We start from the raw sequence: 16084 nt of genomic DNA on the forward strand, positions 1-16084 counted from the left end.
AAAAACTATATCTTAACTCTATTGTTAAAATTAAAACAGCATCAAGGTTATCTGAAGGATTTCTAGTTACTAAAGGTTTATGCCAAGGTTCCCCTGCATTATTTAAAACTATATTCTATGGCTATGGAAATATGGGGGAGAAAATGTAGTGGTATGGGTCTAACGGTCGGAGATAGTACTGTATATACATTACTATTTGCAGATGACCAATTAGTTATAGCTGACGATTATGATGATTTAAGATATATGACAAGAAAACTGAAAGAAGAATACAATAATTCGGGACTAAATATAAATATGGAGAAAATTAATTATATGATAATTAGAACTGAAGACATACGTGATTTAGTTTTGGAAGAAAATGGAAAACCCGAAGTGATTAAAGGATGTGATGAATTTAAATATTTAGGAACAAAAATTACTAATGAAGGTCGGATGAAAATAGAAATTAGGGACAGAATTACGAAAGGAAGATCCATGATAGGAATATTAAATGACATCTTATGGGATAAACAAATCTTTAAAACAACAAAAATAAACATTAGTTCTAAGCGTGATAACCTATGGACCAGAAATGTGGGTATTGAACTCAAAATTTAAATCCAAATTAGAATCCACAGAAATGGACTTTTTGAGAAGATCCGCTCGATGTTCAAAGTTAGATAGAGTGAGAAATGAGGACATTAGGAAAAAATTGGAATATCAAAATTCTACAGTCGACTATATTCATAACAAACAATTAACCCGGGTATGGCCGTGTTTGAAGAATGGGGGAGAGTAGACTGCCAAAACAGATATTGGAATGGATCCCTGTGTCAGAAGGAGAGGAAGACATGGATAGAAGAGATACAAAAAGCTTTGGATCACAGGGGACAGAGGAGGAGTGTCGAGACAGAACAGAATGAAGGAGAAAAGTTCGGGCACAGGAAGGTGCTTAGGAATTATTAACCTGACGACAGATAGATAATTGGCATTAAAATTTTTATCACTTCTCCATTTCTAGTACTCATTTATTTTCAGAATTAATAATTTATATATGAATTCCATTGTTGTAATGATGATAAACTCCCTAAATGACATACTTTTTAACAGGATTAATTTATAAAATATATTTTGAAATACCTTAAATTATAATTGAAATTGCGAGTTAAAATTAATTTTAAATTGTTTTTTATAAATAATTTACTCGGAAACATGATAATTTATTGGATTATTTTAGTATTATATGATTTTAAATTCAGAAGAAAAAAGTTAAATAACGTGATTAACCAACCGCAAATGTTATTCCTTTTTTTATTTATATGTTACGTGAAATGTTCCTTGAAGAGAAAAAAAAATAAGAAGAAAACGATGTGAAATTTTGGCAATTTGTTATCTATTTTTAAACTCTAAACGCTTGTTTCTATACCACCGATAAAATAAATATCTAAAAAATATGTTTGAAATAGTAAATTACACGTTGTACTTCCCTATAATTATATAATTATTAATTTTTTAATATTGCTCCGTGAGCAATTAAACGAATTTCACCGACATTTCTATCGACTGTAACTATTGGCTAGTAAATTAAACCCTTCTATAGATCACGTGACAGAAGAAGAAGGCCTAAAAACTAGCGAATCGGGTGGACGGGCAAAAAGAAAATGTCCGTCAAGCGAGAAGATTAAAATTTTGAAGCAGAACACAAGTCAGCTATTTCCCTAAAGGGTTACAATCGCCTCTCCACCAATCACGTTAACGATTACAGGGGGTATTTAACGTGACGCGTGAGTGACGAGAGTTTACTTTCTTCGAGATGAAGCGCGATACGGATCCCGTCTTGACCATCGACGAAATTTGCCACCAGAATGAAGTCTATTATCCAACTCTTCAGAATACCCATCTTTCAAATATGCAGAAATTCTGGCAGATGTACAGGAAGTCGATCGAGGAACCGGAAATGTTCTGGGGTGAGGTCATGACGGAATTCTATTGGAAGTCGGGTCCCAAAGGAGAATTTTGGAGTTATAATTTCGATTTGAGGAAAGGACCCATACACATCAGTTGGTTGAAGGGTGCCGTCACAAACATCACTTACAATTTACTCGAGAGGAATATAGAAAGAGGTTTAGGAGATTCTGTCGCATTTTACTGGTCAGTAACAGAAATCTTATTGAAATTTCGCAATTTCGACATAATTAAAGTCGCCTTTTATCGTTTACAGGGAAGGAAATGATCCTGAAGAATCTTCCAATATCACATACAAGCAATTATTGCAGAAAGTTTGCAAATTTTCTAACGTTTTGAAAAATAAAGGTAAGCAAATTAATTTATCCTTTAAGTAAATGATAAAAACTTCCTATAGGATCCGTTAGTTAAGTTGTAAACTTGAATTTGTTATTTAAAAATCGCCTCGGAAATGCCTTAAAATTAATATTTAAGCATAAATCTTTCCTACTAAAAATATTACAAATCGATTATGCGAAGGTTTTACTTACGGCAAATCGTTTATAAACACGTAAAATTTCATTTTAAAATGATTTAAACCTGGCATTAATTAGGAAAGGAAAGTTATTTATATAAATATTTGCATCAATATTTAAGTAAATAGTTATATTATAGAGTGAAATCGCCTCGTAAATATTTAAATAATCATTTAATATTCGAGATTAGAAAAAAATCTATTTAATAAGTGAGAATATGATTTTAATTTGATAAATTAACATTGTACTAATGTGTTACGCGTGGTATACACATATACATATAATGTATAGGCTCTATATATCGTATACACCGAAACGATACTGTATATTAATACATAATGGTTTGCTGCATTTACGTTTCTGAACGTAACTCTGAGGTGCTTCTTAAATTCGGGGTATTCTTCGTTACTCTGTCTGTAACCAAAATTTACAGCATTTCATTATACCGTATTGGAGGCGCAGACGGATGAGGTGGTTAAGCCACCAACCTACCTGTCTGGGGATCCGGATTCGAATCCGGGCCAGCAATCCTAGGCATTTTTCGTGCGCGTTCTGTTCGGAATAAATCGGGCCCCGTACCTCACCACCCGATCGCTCCCCTTTGTGGGCCTGGCCCAACTCACGATGAACAGTAGCGCGTTATCCCATATGCAAAAAGAGCAATTGCCCGAGGCCCCACCAACAGGGTGCCTCAAATTTCTATAAGAAATTATTTTCCCGAAAAATTCCCCCGAAGAAAAATGTCTGAAGTCAACACTGTACGCCGGGCCCACTAATTAAAATTTGCTTGGGCCCCACGAAGCTATAACGCTTCACTGACAATGGGTACGATAAGATAGGGGCACAAAGGGAGGAAAGACGTCTGTTATAATTTATAAAAGATCGTTTCTGAAACCTTTTAATGCGTTTGTATACGTTTAAATTGAATTTAAATTCAGGAACATAAAATAAAATTTCGAGAAAAAGTTGTATATTAAATTAAGGAAGCGATCACGCGATCCACCGATAAGAATTTATAATGGAAAATGCTTACCAAGCTTGAATATATTTAAGCATTAAGCTTATCGAGATTAATACTCAAATACATTCAACGACAAGTTAAAAATGGATACGTTATAACGAGGGAAAGATACCCAAATGATAAATTAGTTCTGGAAGATGAATTTTATTAGGCGATTTTTATCAGAATTCAAGTTTTCGGGTGTAGTAAAAAAATGTGTAGTAAAGGAAGAAAAGATCGTAAAATTTTCTACGCTCGAAAAACCTAGTGGCGTTCTCACTCATATCGAGAAGAATAGAAGTTGGACGTAAGATACAGTCAGTGACACCCTCCTATACGATTCACTGACCTTCTAAAAATCCTACAATTTCAAGGTTAGCCGAAATCCGAAAGGTCAATACATTCGACGTGTAGCACGTAACCTGTTTCTGTAAACTCCCGCTCATACCCCGGGCGAAAATATATGTTATACTATAGTAAAAACTAATTGATAGTTACGATTTTTTTCAAATTGTTTTGTGTATTACAGGGGTGAAGAAAGGTGAATGCGTCGCCATATACATGCCTATGATACTCGAACTTATTATTGCTATGTTGGCTTGTGCGAGGATTGGGGCAGTACATACCATTGTTGTAAGCGTGTAAAAATATAAATACAGTAATTATGTATATATTTTAAGCATAAGTAACATTTTGTGGTTCCTAGTTTGGAGGTTATTCCGCCGAAGCGTTGGCTGGTAGGATCTTAGATGCTAGGTGCCCAGTGCTTATAACTGCAGGTAATTATATAAAGATTTCTACTTTAATTTGAAATTATTTTAGAAATTTATCAAACTTTTTAAATTTAGATGGCGTCTGGAGAGGAACGAAGTTAATTAATTTGAAAGAAATTGCAAATTCTGCCGTCCAAAAATGCTTACAGAGGTTAGTTTATATGGAGGTAACCCCAGGAATTTCGAGAATTATAATTATATTTAAATCTATTTTGGCTTTCAGTGGACACAGACTAACTGCTACAATAGTAGTGTTAAGTATCGGAATTCCTAAACGTAACGGAGATTCGAGCAATTATTTAATGAGAGATTCGACGAGACAATTAGGAAAACGACCCGTCGTAGATCTAATGGTAAGATACGAAGAAGAATCGATTTATTTACGGTTTAAAACAACTTAATTTTAAAAACTTGTACGCTTCAGACACCGTGGGATCCAGATATAGACGTGTGGTGGCATTTAGAAATGTCCAAAGTTTCCTCTTCCTGTGAACCCGAATGGATGGATGCAGAAGATTTGTTATTTTTGCTATATACTAGGTGAAGAGTAATTAAACATTGTTTCTTTGTTTGTTCTTCATAATCTGGTTGTTTCTTAATTGGTTACGATTACTTTTAGCGGTTCCACCGGAAAACCAAAAGGAATCGCTCATACAATAGGAGGTTACATGATTCAGGCAGCTTTAAGTTTTAAATACGTGTTCGACTTTCATCCAGGCGATGTATTCTTTTGCACTGCAGATATAGGATGGCTGACTGGTCACACGTATACAGTTTATGGTGCTTTGCTCAACGGTGCTTCATCTATTATTGTGTGTATCTCGACCATGAATTTTTCTACATTATTTTACCGGTGTTAATTATTATTATACTTTTTATGGATTTATTATCTTTTTTCTTTAGTACGAAGGAGTACCTTGTCATCCAGATCCTGGTAGATACTGGAAGATCGTCGATAAGTATAGCGTATGTCAGTTCTACACCGCTCCGACGGTTTTGAGAACTCTGATGAAGTATAGTGACACTTACGTGAAGAAGTAACGCGTTAATTCGTTATTTAGTGTATTTGATTTTATAATTTTATATATAATAAAGATTAATTCTGATAAATAGATACAATAGAGAATCTTTACACGTCTTGGGTAGCGTCGGAGAACCCCTAAATCCTGAAGTTTGGTTGTGGTATTATCACGTTGTTGGCAATGGGAATTGTTCCATCGTCGACACATTCTGGCAAACTGAAAGTGTAAGTGTTTATCTTCAAATTTAGTATCATTGGCCTCCATTTTTTTTTATCAATCGTTCACCTCGTATGATTGATAGACATCCGAGCTCTACATTGGCACGTCGATTATAACGTCAAATATATCATAGCGTGACATCGTTATATATAATTATATAAAAATAATACGTGTTTACGCTGTCATATGTCATATGACAATCGTATTTGTTCTTAATAATAGGTTTTAGTTATAGAAAATTGAGTGTTTCGTATCCGAATTCTTCTACGTGAAATTTATATCAATAAATTGAGTAATTATTCCAGGAAAAGGGTTAAAAATATATGATTTCGCTTTATTTCCTCCTTATTAACGCACTTAATTAATAATTTTCCTATTGTTTTACTTGTTAAAATGCATTTTGGCACATTTATATTTTCTCGGAATCGATTTATTTAGAGAATAAATTCACCTGAACAAAAAATTTCTGTTTTTTTTCAGGGATCTCACGTGTTAACTTCCCTACCTGGATGTACTCCTATGAAGCCCGGTTCCTCTGTAAGTACCTCACGTGTTGCCTATTTTGTTAAAGGAAGTGTAAAGAGGAAAAATTAAGTATTTTTAAATTAATCACGTTTAATTGGGTAATAAATTTTGAAATATTTAGTTTATTAAGAGGAAAACTCTTTATAGATTTGCAAATTTTCATTTTCTTTCCAAAAAAATATTTGTTTTTATCGTTTTTTTATTCTACTTAACTTAATGCGTGTATGTAAGCCTATCTACATGAGAATTTCCTCATACAAGGAAAATTATAATTAATGTAAAAATCATAAATTGTGAAATTATATGTATATTTAGCTTCAGCATGAAGAAAAATACAAATAAACTAAGCGGTTACGAAAATATTCGAGTAAACTACAAAATGGCTGCAAGAAAACTGAAATCTTGCAAAGAATTTAGTAAAATATTGATACAAAATAGCGTAATTATATCTTATATTTATTAAATACAGAATGTTGAAGTTCGATTAGGCCATGATACAGTATATACATAAGTTACTGTATACATAAGCCTAATATATACATAAATTACATTCCCTTCCTAATCTGTTAGAACTTAAAGTGATGTGAGACTTATAAATTATCTATTAATACTTAAAGTAGTGTTTTATGAAACAGTATAGCAAATTTATTAGTCGAAATAATATGAATAATTAGAGAAGAGAACTGTAATTTCTACAGAACCGAGTCGTACAACTTCAATCAAGGATAGTCCTAAAGAATTGAAAGTTCTACTGTCAAAAATACTATAAAACTTGGATTTATTAAATTTTAATTTTGCTAATTTGTGAAAAATTGTAGACGTATATTCAGTAGAAATACATTTAAATAGGAAGATTCGGTTTCGGATTCTGTCTAGAAAACTAGAATGAACTGGAATTACCAGTTCAAAAAAGTCCAGCAATGAGTTGCTTAACTTTGCCAGACAATATTCGGTGGTGCCATCTGTTATGACATTTTGTTTAATAACTTTTTATATTTTTAACTGTTATAAAATGGCAAAAAGTTTAATTTCGAGGGTAGAAATGGGTTTTGTAAAAATTTGTAAATGCTAATAACGAGTTAAATCGCCATTAAGTCCGACCCTGCTGGAGATACACACGACCCCCTTTATTTCCTCACCCCTCGACCTTTACTCACCAAAATTTAATAGCGTCAATCCCCCTAATAAACAAACTTCTCTGCAAAATTTCAGAAATTTTTGAGAAAAGGCACAGGAATTATTAAGCTTCAAATAGGGTGAATAGGGTTCAAAGTCTCTCGAGTCATTTTCAATAATTCATATTATAATTCTGTAAAGGCGTGTTTCTATAGTTTGGGAGTAAAACAAATAAACAGGTTAAGGCCCAAACCTACTGCTATAGAGGAGCCGGAATCGAATCCGGGAGAGCAGTTCCTGGGAGTTTTCCTGGACACTCTATGTCGGGCCCTTCCTGGTTGTGCCTGACGAATCCACGATGAATATGGAATAGAGGTTCTCTTACTGCTGACAGGGCGAGAAGAACCAAACATTAAATAATAACAATAAATAAATAAACGTGAACATCAGTTCAAAAATTATGAATGAAATCTGTTTTGATTAATGGATTGGATTAATGGGATAAAGCAGTGATTCCCAGACTTTTTCGAGCCGTCGCCGTAAAGTTATACTGTATTCAATGCCCCCAACTCGTTTCCCATTGTGTGAGAAAGGCTTGGAAATATTCTTAGAAAATCTTTTTTGCGAACCTTACACTTGTCTCTGCCGTACAGTACATTGTTGTCAACATCTGGAAACCATTAAAGGCAATATTTCTTCATATCCGTTTTTAACGGAAGAAAGGAAAAGGTTGTCAGCGACCCTCACATATGGTCCCTGTTAGGTTAGGACCCTGCCACCAGCACCCCCTTGCTTTTTTCGCCTCCTAGACTAACTCACCGCAACCAAGGGGCGGTAGCGCCCACTTTGGGAACTACCGAGATACCTGGGCCAGAGGGTACTTCCAGGGAGGACTTTCCATGCAAAACTGCCAAAGGAACGCTTCTAGGAGGACTTTCTATGGGAAAATGGCCCCTATTCAAGTGTCAGACATGTGAGTGAAACCTGGAAAATTACACGTTTTCTTCACGTGTCTGAAATTCTATATATAGCCTATATAAGGTAAAAGAGAATTTGTCTCGTATACATAAAGTGTATGAGATAAATTCTCCTTTTTTCTGCTTCTAATATTTATAAAAATCTAGCAACGAGTTGCGTAACTTTCCCGGCTGTTATCAGATCTTATTTAAAAAATAACTTTTATATTATTAATCATAATAAATAAACAAAATATGTTACGAGATTTTAATTATTATAAAATGACAAAACGCTTAATTTTTAGGCTACATATTAAAAAAAAACTAAATCCCATTCGAGATATGACACGTGACCACGTTCATTTCCACCATCTTTGTTGGCTAAGGTGGATCAAGCTTATCTTTAGCTTTAAAGTGATCATTGTCTTTAGAATCTTTAACGAGCTTTAGAGTGCTAATTGAGTCTTTAGAATGCCGGTGCACTCATTAAATAATCTATAAGCTTATATAATTATACACATTTTCCTTTACAATTTTACTGTTTTTTTGGAAACTTTTGTTTGAATTTTAATTGGATATCTATTTTTTAATTAGGGCTAATAATAATTGCTAGTTCTCTGGACTTTACTGCAATGAAGAATAAAGAATATAAAGGATCTAATTAAGAAATTTAACATTATAAGTAATAGAAAAGCATAATAAAGTCTGATCTAGTTTATACCTAAATGAACTTAACATTTATGGGCATTTGTTTTTGATTAATTCATTCATTTATTTCGAATTTTTATTCATGTTTTCGCTTCTTAAAATTCTTTTCGTACCGTTTTTCATTCTAAAATATTGCTTTTTTTTTTTTAATTATTTACGAAATTTTAATGCGTAATCTCACCATTAAAAGTGAAATAATTTCCATGTAATGCTGATATATATAAACAATTTTGACGTAGATTTCATCTTTACATCTTATATTTTATAGTAATGTACAGGTACGTTGTTATAGAAACTCTGCATTTATTTGTATAATATTATATATTTTTATCTTATAACCTGAGAAATTTTAAGTTATAAATAGTTAGAATATAAAACATTCAAAGATATTCATTAGGAACCATCCATTAAGGGAATTATGTACGAAATTTATAGGCCTACATCAGCAGCGGGACTCAGGCAAATTTGAATTATGGGGCCCCACGTACATTGTTAACTTCAAACATTTTTCTTAGGGGCCTGCATCTCTAAATCCTCCATCTTTGATCATTTTAAACTGAATTTTCTCTTGATTCTAATTTATGTATTATACAATTCTATAACATTTCTTATAATTAAATATTAGTTTAAATATATTAATTATAGTTAATGCTATAAAGATTGATTAATGTTGATGTTACAGAGCCATGTCGTGTGCATTTCCTTGTTCGAAATGAATCATTTACGATGCTTTCTATTGGTGTATAATTAATATAGAAAGCTGATTAAATAAATTGGATATGATTTATATACAATTTAAATTCATGTAAACAGCATTTTACATTTGAAATTAGAACAATTTAGGGTGTTAAGACGTTTGTCTTTACAGAAAACTGCCTTCAAAAGGGGTAAAAAAATTGGATTTTTCTAAAATTCTTAGGAAAAATGAGTTATTTCTTATAAAAATATAATAGAAGGAAGTGAAAATAATAATTAGAATGAATTAGTTTCTATGATAAGTTATGGAATCTTTCTCGGTTTGTTGCACAAGAACTATAATTTACTTCTTATAACTCGATTTATCATTTAGTAATAAATTTTATTAACTTATATTTTTTCATAATGATTAATCGCCTCATTAATGGAGCTGGCTACAGTTTTGCCTATTAAGAGATAGTCTTAGTCTGAATGAGGTGAGTGTGGATGAGGAGAGGAGAACAAAGACTCCATAAATTATAAGATTCTGGATCAGATTCCAATTTAAAATACTTAGATTTATACTTAATAATCCAAAATACTGGGCTAAAGTATAATTTTCTGTCTGAATTTCGATTTTCTTTACAGTGAACAAAGAGAATTATGCAGAATTTCAGTAATATAAGTGCGATGAGGGCCATCGAGCAGAGGATTTTTTAATCTTGCTTGGTTTAGGACCTCTAAATGGTCTTTACAGACCATTACGGGGCCTTAAATAAAGACAAAAGGGGTCCTCTTTGTCTCGACCCCCAATGAGCGTCATATATAAAGGCAAATTACAATAAACGATACTAATTTTGTACATAAAAGTTCGAGTAATTTGATATTCTTAGTATAAAAGCAGAAATAGGAAAGGGGGAAAAAGCAAATTTTTTAGCATAATTAATGGCTTCTCGCCTTATAAAGAAAAAATATATATATATGTCTGAGTGCACGACTCTATACATAGCCTACAATTGAGCTTGTTGGTTAAGATATATTAAGATATCACCAATTTGTCATACTTAGATGCTTCGGCTGTAGTACAAGAACGGATGCGAGTTACGGTTGATGCACCACAATATAAAGCGTAATTTAAATACATTCGTTGTTATTTGTAGATCATGATGTTAGCTGGAATAGGGTTTTTGTTAACGTAAATGTTAATTTACTTGCAGACTTTTCCGTTTTTTGGCGTGGTTCCTGCGCTGGTAGATGAGAATGGAAAAGAGATTGAAGGAGCAGGAAGAGGGAATTTGGTAAATTTCTTGCATCCTTTATTTAAATAAAGGTCATGCCCATTAATCGCTAAGAAATTTGGAATTAAATTAGGTGTTTCGTCAGCCGTGGCCCTCCATGTTTAGAACTATTTATGAAAATCAAGAGCGTTACGAGCTTACTTATTTTACGAAATTTCCTGGTTACTACTTCACGGGAGACGGTATAAATAATTTATTTTACTGTAATTCTAATTGTATAACATTTATAAATTAATTCATTCATTTTTTTTTCAAGGAGCGGTACGCGATTCGGACGGATATTACTGGATCATAGGAAGAACTGACGACATGTTGAACGTGTCTGGTCATTTGCTATCCACGTCGGAGCTAGAATCCGTCCTGATTGAACATAAAAATGTCGTGGAAACGGCCGCAGTTGCCTGCCCTCATCCCATTAAAGGCGAATGCTTATATTGCTTTATAGTCGTTAAAGATGTGAGTAGTTTGATTTCTTACCGTCAGATGGCGACTCGGTCGTAGGGAAGTATTTATGAGTGGTGCCATCTGTTGTGAAATTCACATAAACTTTTTTAAAATTTAATTTAATTTCTTATATTCATGAAATTTTCAGGAGAAAAAAATTAATTAAAAATATAATACAAATATTTTTTCCTTAAATTAAATTAAAATATTATTTAATAAAATAAATAATACCGACAGAATATATATATATATATATATATATATATATATATATATATATATATATACGTATTAATTTTTCTTATTGTTTATTAATTATTTTTTAATTTGAATTTTTTACTTTATTTATTTGTTAGAATATGTTCTTAATTATAATTTACTTAAAAATATTAAAGAATATTTAATTAATTTAATTTTTTTTAAGTTTCTTTTTCTTTCTCATAAATAAATTTTCATACAACTAAGAATCTAGATTTAATATAAAACTTTTAAAAACTTCTATATTAAATTTAAATTTTTAATTAAACTTTTTAATTTAATCTAGAGTTTTATATTAAATAATTCATATAAAAGTAATAAAAAAACATATTATTTTTATTTGATATTTTTATTAACTATTATAAGAATTTTTAAATTTTTATATTGAGTAAAAAAATATAAAAATTAATTTTTAAAACTTTAATTTCTAATTTAAAAAATATATATACAGTATGTTTAAATTTACTTCTATAATTTCTCAAGAGATGGCGTAACGTAATTTTCCTTTTGCAGAAATTAGCAATCAATGAAGACTTAATAAAAGAACTAAAGCAGAAAGGTAATGGCATCTTTCTAAGTAATTCGCTGACTTAATGTGTCTTGTATTAATTTATTTAAATAATTTTAATAAATATTTTACAGTAAGAGAGAAAATAGGGTCATTTGCTACTCCAGAATACTTTCACTTCACTGACGAATTACCCAAGACGAGATCAGGGAAGATCATGAGGAGAATTTTGAGAAAAATCGCTACGAATGATGGAAATTTAGGGGATGTCAGCACATTAGCTAATGAATCGATTATTGAAGACCTGAAGAATCCTTTAAAGTCCAAAGTATATAAATTATCCACTTATTTTTCCAGTTAAATGTGATTTTGTATATCTTTCCCTATGCATATATCATTTTAAACGTATGTAAATTTGATAGTGGGTTGGACTATAAGTATATTTATATAAAAGTATTGTACGCATGTAAACCTATATATATAAGTTATATATTTATATATATAATAAACTAAAAGAAAAATAAATGAAAAGGAAGAGTTTGAATCTGAAGATGTACAGCACTTGAATATTGGATGATAAATCTTTCCATTATCAGGAAAAAAAGGTGATAAATTCTTAAGGTTACCAACCAAAGATTGTATTAGTTATTACCTAAATAAAGTAATTATTAAGTTTATTTATGTATTTTTTTATTTATCTAATCATTACGATATTTTAGATATAGATATTACCTCGCTGAAAGTGTAGAATAGTATGTCTGTGCTTGTAGTAACAGCTGAAAGCGATACTGTGCAATATAATCTTGTAATTAAGAATTGCCTAATGTTCTATAATAGGGAAATTGAAATGCTATTGTTTTTATCATCAGATGTTATCTTTATTATTGCATCTGCCGTTTTCCTTATTACTATTCTAGTCTTTAAGTTGTGGTAACGTCTTTACTATTACCTCTGACGGGTCCTCCTTCGACTTGTATTTTATTAAATTTTACGAATTTTCAAAAGAGAATTTTGTTATTTGATGCAAAAATGATCTGAAATAAGATATTTTAAAATATATTTATTTCTATATTTTAAAAGTAAAATAAAATCTGTTACGTTAGCTGTTATAGTACTGTGCTTGCCTCGCAAAACATTATCAAACAATATAATATAGTGTAATGATGAAGAGTGACATTAAAATTCCACTTGCAATTTTGTAAATCGATGAGAATATTTTACTTATTAAATTATAATTAGGAAAAGAAGGTTTAGTTTAATAAGATTTCTGACTCTCCCTTGAGAATGACAGATTTTTATCTGTTACTTTTCCAACCGGTTGCAGGTAAATTACAAGCAAGTGTGACCTCACAAACGATACCTTAGATTAATCGCACCAATTTCCTTATCTCGCAGCCAATTATGGACTATTCTCTACTACTCTCCTGTGGGTGATTTCAGAGACAAGAGCGTGATTTACATACAGGATTTTTGCGGTCGTAATTACCATTAATTCGAATTCTGGATGTACAACAGTAGACACTTTGTCTATTTTACGAAATTTATACTTTACAGAGCCGTGGGTGGTGGTTAAAATTACATTGGCTTCACTCTTTAATCCGTAATGAAATGGCTTAACGAGTAGCCCCCGACAATGATACTTCTCTGCTCGACTCTCGTACTTGAAGGGAAAGGCCATTGGCAGGGGGTTACGTTTTCTTGGCTTTTTAAAACTGAGATTGACAAGATTTTAAAGATATTTGAAGCATCGAAGAAGAGGATTTCCTCCTCCCGGTTGAACTCGGTAACTGTTCAATTGGAAGTAATGCCAAGATAATAGAGAACGGATGAAATAAACTGTATATAATTGTTAAAGATTTCTTCTAATTCTGTACGGGAAATAAATAATCTGGTGCAAAGAAATGGTGTGTGAATGACAAATGGATAATTTAAAATTTCTCACACACAAAGTCAGTAAAATCACTTAATGGTCCTAACCGATCTGATGGAGTGTGTAAGAGAAAAGGGAGGGTGGAGAGTTGATGTAAAATTCATGACATTGTGAGAGAAGCACTCGGCGAATCTAATCATTCTCAACGAATAGCATCAATATGAAAAGAGACTCTGTCGAATTAGTTGCATGAACTTGTTGCCGTCTTATCAATAAAGAAAAGTTTAAGAAAATATTCTACCGTACGATCCCTAGTAAATTGACATCTCTGTCTCGGCTTCATTTCTTCCTAGAGATGGAGAAAAATTTAATTTCTTCGCACTCTCTCGTAAATCATAAGATATCAATTTTCGGAGATAAACACTTAGGAAGCTTTCGATAATTTTCTCAGGTAGAAAACAAGAAAATAAATTTACCTTTCAGCTTAGTCGGATGCGGGAATGCACCACTTGGGATAAGGATGCGGAGGAATAAAACCATATAGGTTACCTGAGTGGGCCCAAAAGCAATGTAAATATAAGCGGTAGTCGAGGAAAAGTCGCCTATGGGAAATTTTGTGTAAGGTTGCGGAGATTACGGTCTCACAATTGTGAAGACATCAATCGGAGAGAAACAGCCCATTTCAATAAAAGGTAAAACCCAATATAGAAGCTTATTCGGCAATATCGGTATTCGTTTATTTTGGTTAATTTAACATTTAACAGAAACAAAGAGCGAGTAAACGCCAGCTGTCACTTTACAACTATCCACCGTTCAATCACATCCGGTTTAGTTTAATTCTCTCGTAATTGTAAGACCGCAGTCATAAATAAACCCGCATCCGTCTAGAAAAATTAAAATATTCCCGTGACAATCCACACACCAAAATTTACAACACTCTTTAAAGATTCCGTCCGAAGAAAAGAAACTAAATTAAAATCGTTGCCACGAAAAAATGCAGGGGAAAAACAAAACAAAAATTTAATGCAACCCGCTACCACGTCATAAGGCAAAATTTGATTAGCTTGAAAAACAGCTTATTCTACTTTTTCTACCTCTATTTATATCGCATTTAATTTTTCTTATATATATAATTTTTTTTCTACTTTACGGAGGTAAAAGTAGATAATTTCCTTTAAGGAAACTTTTGAATAATTTTATACGCCACTCGATTAATTTTAAGTAAATCTATTGGACGTTGAGCATTATTAATCTCCGAGTTTGTCTAACGTCTAGTTTGCATATTTATTAATAAGAGAAGGACGAAAGATAAAAACAGTAGACATATTGACCGTCCAGATACAGGATCCTAAAGAGGTCTGTCACCCAACAGTAAAATAATTACCCCGATTACAACATTTATCTTCAAGTTCTAAACAGTCTGGACGATTCTGTAGGACAAACAACACCTGGCGACGAAAGATGGTATTATCCAAACGGGATAATTAGAAATAAATTCCGCTACACCGCTGCATATATTAAGACGACACTCCATCCATTTTCCTATCGTGCCGAGGGGATTAAGCAATAAAACTCGATTATTCCTGCTTATCCTGGATAATCCTCTCGTACAAGTCGATGGCTTCGAATTGCTGCACGTTATTAAAGTTTGAGTGGGGGAAAAAAGAAAGAAAAAAAAGGATTTATTTAAATTTGAACGTGAATTATTATTCTTTACGATTAATTGCTTACTGCTTATTGTTAATATAATATACCTCTTCGACTTTACGAATTAATAAAGCAATTTTTTGTTTTAATGTTTAGATATTTAAGAATATAGTGGATGAAGATCAGAGAATTAAATTAACTATTGTTATATCTGTGGTAAGAGATAGAGTATAGCCTACATGTTATCGTAGGGAATTTTTAGGTTTCTGTTGTATTTTTCATGCACGGAAACCTGTAGAAACCGTCTTAGATAAAACCTTTTATGCAAATGACGAAAAAATCCATATAAAAACCCGTAGAAACCTAGAGAATATACACATAGAAAAATCCACACTTTGCATAACTACTATCTTAAAACACACAACACTTTATACCCTATTTTCTCTCCGATATCCTTATCAATTTCCCTAATTTAAACTCGCAATCCACTTAAATTTACCATAAAAATCCATTTCTATCCTTCTCATCCTCAGTATAAGAGCATTAAAATTTCATCAAATTAATCACTTCCGATTAGGGAAATTTCTACAAAAAACGATGCAA

The 16084-nt window shown here is 32.0% G+C and overlaps 1 protein-coding gene across 1 annotated transcript; it reads left to right on the forward strand.

The window, feature by feature from the left end:
* The first annotated feature begins 1563 nt into the window (after positions 1–1563).
* Positions 1564–12641, forward strand: LOC136976488 (acetyl-coenzyme A synthetase, cytoplasmic-like). The gene is made up of 16 exons (XM_067271790.1): positions 1564–2133; positions 2204–2295; positions 3992–4095; positions 4169–4241; positions 4311–4386; positions 4459–4588; positions 4660–4775; positions 4855–5047; positions 5139–5272; positions 5349–5481; positions 5957–6013; positions 10674–10754; positions 10828–10936; positions 11011–11210; positions 11970–12015; positions 12099–12641. The coding sequence occupies exons 1-16, from the start codon at positions 1796–1798 to the stop codon at positions 12323–12325; spliced, it is 2109 nt and encodes a 702-aa protein (XP_067127891.1). The 5' UTR covers positions 1564–1795; the 3' UTR covers positions 12326–12641.
* Positions 12642–16084: the final 3443 nt, after the last annotated feature.

The sequence above is a fragment of the Centruroides vittatus genome, unplaced genomic scaffold, assembly GCF_030686945.1.
Source record: "Centruroides vittatus isolate TY-2023 unplaced genomic scaffold, ASM3068694v2 contig_400, whole genome shotgun sequence".
NCBI classification, from domain to species: domain Eukaryota; kingdom Metazoa; phylum Arthropoda; class Arachnida; order Scorpiones; family Buthidae; genus Centruroides; species Centruroides vittatus.

Coding starts and splice junctions, on each gene's coding strand:
- LOC136976488 (XM_067271790.1), top strand. CDS start 1,796: ATGAAGCGCGATACGGATCCCGTCTTGACCATCGACGAAATTTGCCAC. Junction 2,296..3,991: donor TAACGTTTTGAAAAATAAAG/GTAAGCAAATTA, acceptor TGTGTATTACAG/GGGTGAAGAAAGGTGAATGC. Junction 4,242..4,310: donor CCCAGTGCTTATAACTGCAG/GTAATTATATAA, acceptor TTTTAAATTTAG/ATGGCGTCTGGAGAGGAACG.